At 42.2% G+C, this 12625-nt stretch overlaps 1 protein-coding gene across 1 annotated transcript in view; it reads left to right on the top strand.

Annotated features, from left to right (window-relative positions):
* Positions 1–12415, top strand: part of RpL18 (ribosomal protein L18) — a 38518-nt gene extending 26103 nt beyond the window's left edge. The window contains exons 7-10 of the mRNA XM_085959988.1: positions 9319–9341; positions 9474–9560; positions 9642–9903; positions 12089–12415. Coding sequence (XP_085816114.1) covers positions 9319–9341; positions 9474–9560; positions 9642–9903; positions 12089–12303 — 587 coding nt within the window. The 3' untranslated portion in view covers positions 12304–12415. The remainder of the gene's footprint in view (positions 1–9318; positions 9342–9473; positions 9561–9641; positions 9904–12088) is intronic.
* Positions 12416–12625: the final 210 nt, after the last annotated feature.

Here is a 12625-nt window from a genome sequence, read left to right as displayed (position 1 = left end):
CAAAGCAATAAAAATATTATTAAATTTCTCGGGGCTTGTAATTAATATCGGACACGCAATAACTAAACAAAGAGTTCACTGTTCTTAAATAATGGCTTCTCGCCCGTCTATCGACGACGCTTCGAGGAGCGTGATTTTGCTTGCCGTGTTCAATAAATGGACTACGTTGTATTTTCGTTAATTCGTATCGCTGAGAAGCGAAAAATGGTGATTCATGGGGCAGGCGGGCACAATGCGTCGTCAAATCCAGTGTGCGCTGGCGTATTTGATTACGTTGTATTTTCGATGATTCACATAGAAAATGCGCGAGTGCGCCCCGCAAGCCTGCTTTAGTGGACTTTATGCCTTAGGCATAAACCCCACCAAAAGCGTCGGATCAGGGCGATCACTGCGAAGTAGGCCCGTGAAGCGTAAATACAACCAAAATGACACTCCTCCCACCCGCGCATTACCCTTCACCTATGTAATAAGAGGCACGAGAAGCACAAAATAATTATTATTTTCAGCGCCTCTCATAACAAAGCAATAACATTATTATTTTATTTCTCGGTGGCTTATAATTCATATTCACGATGACATAATTCTACTACCAATACATCACATACCCAGCAACTAAACAATAACTTCTTTGTTATTATAATAATGGAGGCGCACGTCTATCGACAACGCGTCCAGAAGCGGATAAAATAAAACAGCGAGCGCCCCTTTTGCTTGCCGTGTTCAATGTGTTTTGTCATCTATAACAACGTAGTATTTTCGTTAATTCGTCCCGCTGAGAAGCCAAACAACGCGTGAATCATGGGGCGAGCGGACACAGTGCTTCGTCAAAACCAGTGTGCTCTGCCATATTTGATTACGTTGTATTTTCGATGATTCACATTGAATATGCGCGAGCGCCCCGCACGCCCGATTGTATATGCACGGCGCCTTACGTGTGCCAGATCAAAAAATTTAAGCCCTCATTTTGTCCCGAGCAGAGCCGCACGGGACTGGTGATGCAACCTTGCACCGAAGTGCGAATGCATGATGTTAATATATATGGCAACTATCAGAGTGACTTTAATTTGAAGAGTCGCAAGGGGAGTCGAGAGTGTCCCGCTCCCCATACGCTCTGGCGAAATTAGTAAAGGCCGCAAAATTGGCCTCGATTGCCACCATGTCTGCGTGTCCTATTGGGCCCGAATGGGGTCGGACCCGGGCAAACAACTCCGCTCGTTCGGGGCCCATAAGTGGACAGTCCCACAGGACGTGCTCTGCGTCCTGCTGGTCGTGTCCACATGAGCAACCCGACCCATGTCTCTCCAAACCAAACCCCTGCAGTTTGGCCGCAAAGTTTCCATGGCCAGTCATGAACTGACTGGTCCAGTGGGTCGGCATCAGTCTCCTCGTCATTTGTCTCACCGAGACGTCTGGAAAGTATAGAAAAGTCTGGCGGCCCTTAGGGGAGGCCACCCATCTCGCCTGCCATGCCGCTTATGCGGTCTTGTAGACCAGCTCAGATACAGTCTTTCTGTAGCTCACGCCCTCCACTCTCAGAGGGACACCGGCGAGAGTTGTATTGATCCTCCTCATAAGGAGAGTGATTGATCCTCTAATTTGAACGTGCAAGTCGAGGGGAAAGACCCCCGCAAGGACCGCCAGGGCATCTGTAGATGTGGTCCTATAGGCCTTAGTAAGGCCGATCAGAGCAGCCCTCTGTCCGCTAAGCAGAGCCCTCTTCACAGTTGTCAGCGAGGATTTGGTGTGCCACACGCTGGAGGCATAGCCAGCGATGCCCATGAATTTAGCCTCGTTGGCGATTCTCAGGGCCCGAGGCTTTAGAGTTGGCCTTAGCCACAATTACTTGAGGATGCTTCAAAAAGGTCTGCTTCTCGTCCAGAACGACCCCCAAGTAGGTCACCTCTCGAGAAAACCTTATAGCAGAGTCGCCGAAGCGCACTGCGGGTGATCGCTTATTTATGTTTATCCTTGAGCTGCTCTTGAGGAGGATAGCTTCCGTTTTGCCAGGTGCAAATGCAAGCTTATTAAGCTTACCCCAGTTTAGGATTCTCGATAATGCGTACTTAGCTACGCGCTCGAGTGTCGCACGGCTCGACGAGCCAACTAGTAAAAGAAGGTCGTCAGCGTACGCGACGAGCACGCAGCCCGGTGGCAGAGGTAACGTCAAAACATCGTCAAAAAGTACATTCAATAGCAAGGGGCCAAGCACGGAACCCTGCGGACACTCCATGGTGGTCTCCCTGTAAATCAATTCAGTGCTAAAGTCGTATATAACTTCCCTTTTATTAAAATAGCTTTGTTGCACTAGGGCAAAGAGGTCCCCCGGGATCTGTCGGAGCCGAAGCTTAGACAGAATTAATGGCCACCATGCGGTGTCGAAGGCACCGGCTATGTCCAAAAAGAAGCCTGCCACAATGACTCCTTCTGAGTCCTCAAAAAATTTCTGTACAAATCTGATGGCGTCCTCAGTAGGCTTGCCGGGTCTGAAGCAAAATTGCCTATCTGAGATAGGGTTGATTCTCTCAAGGTGATCCTCCAGCCTTCTACTGATTAACCGCTCCAATATCTTACCCAGCACTGGCAGAAGAGTGATTGGACGGTACGCTTTTGGGTCATGGTGGTCGTGTGCTCATCTTAGGTATAATCCTAAGGAGACCCTTCTTCCAACAGTCCGGGAAGATGCCCCTTCTCATGCAGTCAGCATACAGCCCGACTATCTCATGAGGCGCTCGAAGCCACGCCCTTCTGGCAATCACATTGCTGATCCCATCAGGTCCGGAGGCTTTGCCCGCCCTGAGGCCATAAAAAATTAATCCCACCTCCGACTGGGTAGGCTCAGGAGAATGCTGAGTCTCCAACGGCAAGATTTCAGATAGTCTTAGTTGACAGGTTCTGTCATCCTCATGTGCCGTAGGTATGTCCTGTGGAATTAGAGCTTCCAGCAGTATGGATGCAGACTCTGCGCTGTCCATCACAAAGGTGCCATCGGGGCGCTGCATAGCCGCCATGACTTTACCAGGCCTTGAGCCAAGCTTTATCACGCGGAAAGGCGGTCCCCACGAATTATAGCCCCCTATTTCAGAGACAAAATCCCGCCAGTGCTTTTTCTTGGCTTTATTTAACTTTTTTTTAAATTTTGCCCTTGCGGATTTATAAGCAATCTCCGTAGGTTCGTCATTTCTGGATAAGTCGTTCTGAGATCTTCTAGCTCTTTGCAATTTCCTTTGGGAAAGTCTCATGGTCATTCTCAACGACGTCAATTTTGGTATCCACCATGGCGCAAGGTTGGGTGGCCTCAAAGAGGTTCTACCCAGAGTGGACTCCGTAGTTTGAGTAATGAACGCAGTCAAGTCATTGGCTCTTTGGTGGAGATCGCCAGTCGACATGGCAGAGGCCAGTCCATCAATTTTGACGTCAAAAGCATCCCAATTGACACCGCTCGTCCGAAAGCGCCTGGGAAGCAGTACGCTCTCGGTTTGGCTCAATGGGGCCGCAACTCCCGCAACTCTGAATAAAAATGTGATCAGACGGTGATCGCTAGCCACTACGTCCATGTCGACCTGCCAGTCCACGGCGCGTCTGGCAACACCACTGGATGACATCAATATGTCTGGTGAAGAAAGTGGCCGGCCCGTAAGGGTCATTTAGCACCGTCAAATCAAAGGCGGCCAAGAGCTCCTCGAGTGGCTCAGGACTGTCCTTGTTAGGTCTGAGCCCAGAGGGGGCCCAGAGCAAGGACTGGACGTTAACGTCCGCCCCAACAATTATATGCTTGCCTCTGCAAGCATATAGGATTTTCTCCAGTTGTTTTGTGCAATACAGGGTAGAAGAACTGTGCTGAAAACACGCAGATATAACTACAATGGAGGGCCCCTGTTATTAACAATCTCCGCCACCGCGAAGAGCTCATTGGATAGATGCGAGAGATGCAACATAGTCAGTGCGGTGTCAATTACAAATATGCAAGCTAGAAACTTCGGGGTAGCTTGTATGATACGGCCACCGCTTAGGCCCCGATTGGGACCAAAGGCGTATGGCTCGTGTATCATAATTATGTCCGTATTCTGATCCCGAGCAACCTCAAGCAGCTCGGCAGATGTGGCTCGACCTTTGCCCACGTTGATCTGAGCGAAGGAGATCATTGCGGACAGTAGTCAGTGCAGCTTCTTTCCTCCTCAATAGCGTGTAGGCGCGCGGGACAGTCGAGGTCGGTAGCCAAGTGGCCGTTCGGCTTCTTGTAGCGCGTGCACGCAGGGCACTTTCCCGGTTCGTCAGCGGTGGGGCAGTCCGCTCTGTCATGCCCTTCTCTAGTGCAGTGGCCGCACGTTGTAACCTTAGCGTTGCAACCCTTCGCCATGTGTCCGTATAAGTGGCACTTTGCACACTTGACAACTCCGCAAAAGTCACGCACAGGGAACGAATTCCACCCCATGAAAAGTCTGCCACCATTAAGCAGCGCCTCTCGAGCCTTTCCCGGGATCGACATTATCATATGACAACGTTTGGTCTTCGGTCCCACCTTGTGGCTCAGTTTGGTTCCAGCGTAACCCTCAGATGCAAGGCCAGACGCCTCCTGGGTATTGTTTATGATTGCCTCCTTGAGCTGCTCTTCTGTCGTCTCAATGGGTACATTAAAAATTATGACGCGGGGAAGCTTTCTCCCCGCGACTTGGGCCTTAAAACCGGCCTCAGTCAGCCCAGGGGCAGCCATGAGCCACTTAGCCTCGTCGTCACTTTTCGGATGCACGATTATCCCGCCTCCCCGTATCTTGCGTACCCCGGTGATGTGCATTTCGTAAGTTTCAGGCACTATAGTTTTCATGACCGCTTCCTTTGTGGCAGTCGATTCTTGACCCTCTTTAGTCGGGTAAAATATAACCCCCGGCCTGGCGACAGTTTTCGGAGGAACTGGCGGCCATTCGGAGGCTCTAGTTGGTTGAGCCTCTGTACGGGTTACGTCACTCCAAAGAGCCCTGGGAGGACCATTAGAAGGAGACTGGATGATGGCTCTCGTTAAGGAGGCAAGATCCTTCGAATTGCCTTGTGCGCCTCCAGCTCTATCGCCATGGCCCACGTTTCAGTGATTGCCATCTCAAGCTCCGCGGCCACTGCGTTCACGATTGCTCTGGCAATACGACTGTTCTTCTCGAGGGTGGCAAGCGCCCTCTTGATGGCATTTGTCGCCCTGGACGCACTCTCCTGAGACTCAGAGAGAATACTCAAAGCCACGGGACTGATCTCCTCGCAAGATGCTGAGGCTAAACCAGCCCTTGACTTAACGCCCTTGCCCTTGGAAGTGGAAGCGCTCTGCTTGTCTTTCCCCTTTTCCTTCTCTTTTTTTTATCCTTGGCCTTGGGGGCCAGCTTGGGGTCACCAATACCCTCAGCCACCTCCGACTTCCGCTTCCTAGTGGACATTCCTTCCACTTGCATGGGGTCCCCTTTGTGGTTGACCATGGTGCGCTAGGTAACACTCGTCACACGTTACTCACTCAAACACAATTGATCGCACAATAAATATTATATTGTTACAATAATTACGTAACTATTATTAAACGAAGGAATTGTTTACGAGTTCATTGCTGGTTGGCAAGGAAAAAGTCACAATTCCCGGGAAAGTCCAAGGGTAAAACACACAAAAATTTCACAAATCGTATGCCAAGGGCAGGCGAAGGTATTAGTGAAAAAACGGGATCAAAAACTTGTGAATGGCAGGGTCAAAATTGAAGATAATGAAAGCAAAATAATAGCGATGCAAAAACACGTACGAACGGCTCGACAGTTGAAATAGTTCTCCTGCCAATGGTATACGGACATCTGTTTCCGGTATAAAACGCACGGTGAACTGCATGCGTACAATATTCAGGACACGTAATTAGGTAGGGTTCATGTGGCCGAATTGGTTAAGCAGACAACAACACTATTTATCTTTCACCTTCACATAGAAATACTAATCTCCCATTCGTCGTGGAAATTATAGTTTTATGTTCTTTTATGTACCTACTCATTGCACTAATCGTCAAATTAATCTCCTACGGTGCAAACATCGTACTGCGCGATTGTAAGGGAAAATTGCGCCTCGGGGATTCATATCGTCTCTTCCTCTCATTCCTGCATCGGGTAATACTGTGAGATTACGCGGGTTTCAAAACGACTTTCGAGTAAGCTGGTTAAAGATATAAACATGGGAATGATAAAAATAAATATGCTTCCTCTTCGAAATCTCAATGAAATCGTATTATCATAATATTACAACTGAATGTAGGTGCGTGCATTTTATATTTTCACTACTCAATTCCCATGCCTGCCCTATATAGTAAATTCATATTTGCTCGGCGCGCTGAAAGTGACTTTCTTCATAGGTTTGGCCATGGTTTGGCTAACGTGGCCAAAATCAGAGACGCGTCCTTGTATCCACTCAAGTTATGTGCGCCGTGACTGGAAATGTGTTTCCAGTCTAGTCAAAAAACATAACACCATGCATATTATTATTTATCTACATAGGTTCTACTTTACTATGAACATTTTCATTTAGGTACGATCATTTCATTCAAACAATATTATTTCTCATCCGTAGTAGGTAGGTACCTATTATATGTTCAATATATTTACTCATGAATCATACGGTAACGTATTAAAATTATTAAACACATGTAGGTACCTATCTAAGTTTGTAATTATATTCTTTATTCATTGAAATAATAATTCCATACCCATGTCTAAGAACTGTGATATCTCACTGATCAGTGGCGCACCCAGGATTTAATATTGGAGGGCCCAAGGAGGAGAGTGTAAATGAGTCCCATGGGCTCTTTTTCTTCTTCATATAATTATTTTTACATATTTTCACAATACACGGCGGTATATTTGTACAGTTTCTCCTAGTTTTTATTAAATTTGAGGCATAACGGCGGTAACCGTTGAGCGTGTCATCAGGGACTGGCGGATTGGAAGTGACCAACAGCGACTATGCTGGACATGTGCTCCTAGTATGCTAAAACATTACTCAAATATTATCGGCTGTGCTACCCGCTTGGTCTAGACTATTGAGAACTACAACATTTATGCCGAATTCCACTGAAAAAAAATGTTCTTTTGATTCACACTACCACCAACTAGTGGGTGTAGTCGTTCTTTTCGCCGAATGTTTATCGTCGATTTTTGGTTTTTTAATATTGAGGTTCCAAAATATTAATTGAAAATGGACAAAAAAAGTTTTAGTGCATTTAACTTATACACAAACCTACTCAAGATAACAGCCTAATTTCTCGTTTATCGGTCTCTTGTCTATTGCACTCGGTGTACCTACACGATGGCCCCCACATCCTGAAACGGGCCCTCAGGCTAGGATATTTGGCGGGCCCCCTACCTACTGCTAAGATTAAAGGCAGTGTGAAATACTACATTAACGTTTTCCAAATTGTGTTTTAGTTCAAATTAAGGGTACTTATACAGTGAATTATTGACGATTTTTAATACATCTACTTTAATAATGGAGCTGTCAAATATTGACACTTAATAATCAGAAAATATATTGCACAATTATATAATCTAACATGTTCCTGGGCATGAAGTATAATAGCGCCACGGGCGACTTTTATTTACTGTTAATGCTAATTTATGATTTGTGTTTATCTCACTTATCTGGTCAACCCAACAAGCCGCCCCCCCCCCCACAGCCCGAGCCCCCAGGCTAGAGTCCTGTCAGCCCTCCTCAGCCATGACCTACACCACTCCGGAATTCGGGTGGACACCGAGATTTTTTTGACAGTTCCATTAGTGATTGGGTTTCTAAAAAAACCCGACATTAGTGTTTCGAAATTTTGATCCAGGGACCCTTGCCCCCCCCACCCCTGGGTGCGCCACTGTCACTAATATCATAATATTAAGTATAAGATTTTAACCGGTTTATGAACATAATATTATAACAGCTGATGTACCTATTTATTATATTGAAACTTTATTGAAGATGCTACTCACATGTAAAAAAAATAAAAAATATAATATACTTATACCCACCTATATAATATTATATTCTATCTTCGCATGGTATGATTTTTTTCGTTAGACATGCGTAGTCGTTGTTCTAAATAAGTACCCATGAAATCTCACACATAATTATTTATTTTATCATTTTTATCATATGAGCCACTACGTTGCATAGTTGTATATTTTTAATAATCAGTACCTACCTAATTCAACCTATACACATTGGTGGACAAAAATTTTATGAAAATCACAAACATTCGTTTTGTCGTACTAAACATGGATAGATATCTAAGTAAAATTATCGCTCCGTCTCGTGGAAAAAATAATTTGACCGAATGAGCTAGATAAGCCATGTAATAGAAAATCTAATACACTTATTTTCATAAAAAATACATACACTTTGATAAATATATGAATATCTTCAGAAAACTATCGACCGATCCGGTTCGTAATTTTTTCCATTTCGAGCGCTAAGCTAGTTTGATATTGTGATGAATACAACGTACCTATCTTATATAATTATAATTTATAATACCCCTTTGTTGGTTTCATTTTCTATTGGCTTCAGTTCAAGTGAAAGTGTTTTCCATCCACTTTGGGCCTAGGGGTGGAAACAAGGGAGTCACGGGTGGGTCGATAACGCATGCGTAGTGGCAAAACTTTTTGGACACGCGTGAATCATAAATGGACATAAAATTGTATGAATTATACGGGGTATATTATTTTATACAACACATTTATACAAATAAACAGTACAGGAACTATTAAATATATGTAAAAAGAGTTTTGTGTTGAATTAAAATTAATATTTTATTATTTACCTTAGTGTGCAACATTTAAATTTCGCGGCTGTTTATTGCCAGCGTAATTTAATTAAAGGTAATATGTTATTCACTGTAAAACGGAGTAAAATTAACCACGTCATCTTATTGTCAGAAAATGCATACACCTACACATTGTAATTTTGCGTGCCTAGTAATATCGTTAAAGATAGATAGGTACATCTTTTATTTGTTAATAAAACGATAATATGTAGCATGTGAAATTTCCAGAAAGTGATTAATTTGTAGTCAGCAAATTTCACTGGTATATTACACAATTTACTAAATAAATTGGCTATATTAATACTTACTAAATTATAATGTTTTTAATGCTATTGTTATAAATTTGAAGAATGTAATCATTGAACTGAATAGAATAAAGTTTTACTTGCTAAAAACAGTAGTACATTATTAGCCATATTTTCATGTGTCAAATTTGTATTTTCTGGATTTGCTGCTGACTTCATGCGAATCAATGTGTCTCTTTCTAACCTAAAATAACCGATTCTTTCTTCATCCGGTTGTCAACATGGTGAGTTTCGTCCGTTTGTGATTATACGAGTAATCGGGATCCATCATGGGATACAACCTTAATAATACATTATTACTACCATCCGCGTATGCCTGGATGATGGATTACTAAATTTGATTGTGTATTTTTTAGGGTATCGACATCAATCACAAGTACGACCGCATAGTCCGTCGTACTGAGCCCAAGTCCCAAGATGTATATCTTCGGCTCCTTGTCAAGGTAGGATTGGTAACATACAGTGAACGTTCGTGTTAATTATATCAAATTGCAATTATTTCAATCGACATATTATTGTTTCAGCTCTACAGATTTTTGGCCCGCAGAACCAGGGCTAAGTTTAACAAGATCGTTTTGAGGCGCCTGTTTATGAGCAGGATCAACAAACCTCCGATTTCCATCGCGAGAATTGCACGCAACATGAAGAGGCCTACTCGCGAAGGCCTGATTGCCGTCGTTGTCGGTACCGTCACTGATGATTCCAGAATTTTCGAAATTCCCAAGCTGTCAATATGCGCTCTTCACGTCACCGAAAAAGCGAGGGCAAGGATTCTGAAGAGTGGAGGTATGTACCCTTGTTGATGAAGTAACGTACATATTCCATAGTGTAAGAGGCGGTTTTGCTGAATAACTATGGTTCGATATGGAATGTAAATGCTTATCATTTTCAGATCATTTAGAAGCAATCGTTTTTTATACATACAAATTATGCATAACCTTTTTAGTCATTTTTAGTTTGTATCATCTTTTTATAAATATGGTTGACATTTCCAATAAAGTCGTCATTCATAGTGATTTCTTACTATAAGGAATGATTGCAGATAGGGGAGACTAAATTTTATGTGGTGAAATTAATATTAGTTTGCACTGATAACCTTCTTTCTATGTGATACTCCTACTCCTAATTGTTTACTAACTGATTACTCCTAATTGTTTAAAAAAGTGCCGGGATTTATCCATTATTGCCATCTAATTGAGATCTACAACGTAACTTTAACCCGGAAAAATCCAGTAGGTCAGTAGTTGAACTTAATACCAAACTATAATATGGTACTGTTCGGCTATACGGAATACAGCGGAAAACACATTTTGAAAATACCCGATATACTGGATTATTTGTTAGTTTGGGTTAGGTTAGGTTAAACTAAACTAACAAATAATCCAGTTTATCGGCTATTTTCAAAATGCGTTTTCTGCTGTATTCCGTATAACCGAACAGTACCAATAATTTTAATAAGAACAACTGCCCTGCCACTGAAAATCGTTATGCTTAGTTCTGTCATGTTTAGTTTTCATGTAAAACAATTACTTTATATTAACAATTTTTAATTGTCTTATAAAAAATTAATTGTTATAGGATACATTTAATTTAGATTTTTACATGTTTTCATGTATTTTTTTTTTTACAATATGGGAGTACTGTATGTTTACTGCAAATAAAATTCACTTGTTTAATTAAGGTTATACCTCAGTTGAGGCACGGTCTAAAAAGATCGTGGCTAGGCGATGCGCGAATTGCGGGTCGCGGGTGCAAATGACACATGTCAAATGAAATATAATTTGTCATATAAATCCAACATGTGTCCATTTAATGTTCTGTTTATTGTTCTATCAGTAACAATAATAATAATATATTCATTGACATGTTTTCTTTTTAAAGTAAATGAGTAACGTTTTTAGTCATCTTTACACGATTTAAGAATTAATACGCCCGTCGCCATCACGAAACAAATTGACGTGTTTCCAGCTCGACGATTCTCTCTCCGAATGGCAGCGAGTCCAAAATTTCGTCGCGCCTATAGTTAAAAATTATTTGCCGTTTCACTGATGTATCACTTTAAGTATGAAATTACACTGCTGTGTCTTTCCAGAAGTGCTCTTATGTCAGCGGCACTTTAGAATAAAATAATATTGCGAATTTTTGTTGCTCAATGTCGTTACAATACAATTGAATAGTAGAAATATCATTTGACTATTTAATTTTATCATGTTCTCGTTATATTAAATTATTCAGTGAAATGTGCATAAGATTTATATTATGTACATGCTATATGTATACCTATTAGTAATAATAATGGGAAACAGAAAATACAATGGTAGGATGTGTTTGATGAAGTATACATTGCCTTATTAATATTAAATGATTTCTTCTAATACTTTTCTTTTCTGTGAGAAGTACCCATTGGCATACGATAGGCCATTTTTGCATGTTTTTTTATGTTGCATGTAACACATTCGCAGACACGTCATCAGTTGACATTGTATTTTGTGAGATGTGATGGACTGCAAAATCTTTAACATGAGACCTGGCGGCGGCACTCGTGTTGTATCTTGTCTATGGTTTTCGATTTCGAAGTATTGTAAGTACTGAAACGCGAGAGGAGGGGATCTAGTTCTCCAAGCCCGCCGCCTATCACCATAAAGATTTCGCACTATATGACAGGACGTCCATAGACGTCCTGTACTGTGGAACGGAATACGACACGACGTTTATAGAAGTCGTATTTTGGATTAAAACAATATGTTCCCTGCTACTTGTGTCACGGTGCAAACATATTTCCATTAGATAGTGTCATTAACTCATTTCTATATATCTAAATCGAAAATTTTAATGTGTCGTATAACTAACATGTGTCCGCGAATGTCTTAAAGTGCATTTATTGTATTTCGGTGCAGCTTGTTCTTAAATGATTGACATAGCATTTTTTGTTTCTACGAGATATTAATTAGTTATTTTTTCTCATTTCCAGGAGAAATTTTGACCTTCGATCAGTTGGCTCTGCGAGCACCCACCGGCCGCAAGACTGTACTCCTACAAGGAAGACGCACAGCGCGTGACGCCAACAAACACTTTGGAGTGGCTCCCGGTGTTCCAGGATCTCACAGCAAGCCGCACGTGCGCTCCAAGGGACGCAAGTTCGAGAAAGCCAGAGGACGCAGGCGTAGCTGTGGCTACAAGAAGTAGATTATATTCATCCATCACATCGCGCTTACTGTTACTTTATATTTCTATTGTAATAGAAGTTGACTATTACTGCTCACACTAAAGTTTGGAATAAACACAGTAATAACAATTTTATATTCTTTTTATTTATTATATCCACTAACGCCTATCAAGGACAAATTTTTTTTATTTGTGTCTAAATTCCTCAGACTTCGTGGTTGTGACCATCTTCATTCTTTGCTCCATATATCACTCTTGGGATCTTTAAAAGGACTTTTAAAATTCTTAAGACGTTTAAAAATCAAAATACGATTTTTTAGACTGAACATTCTGATCCATATGT

The sequence above is a fragment of the Rhyacophila brunnea genome, unplaced genomic scaffold (genome assembly GCF_057557595.1).
Source record: "Rhyacophila brunnea isolate RB1 unplaced genomic scaffold, BYU_Rbru_1.0 scaffold_9, whole genome shotgun sequence".
NCBI lineage: Eukaryota > Metazoa > Arthropoda > Insecta > Trichoptera > Rhyacophilidae > Rhyacophila > Rhyacophila brunnea.
The sequence above is the reverse complement of the archived record's forward strand: the minus strand, read 5'-3'. Positions and strand labels throughout refer to the sequence as shown.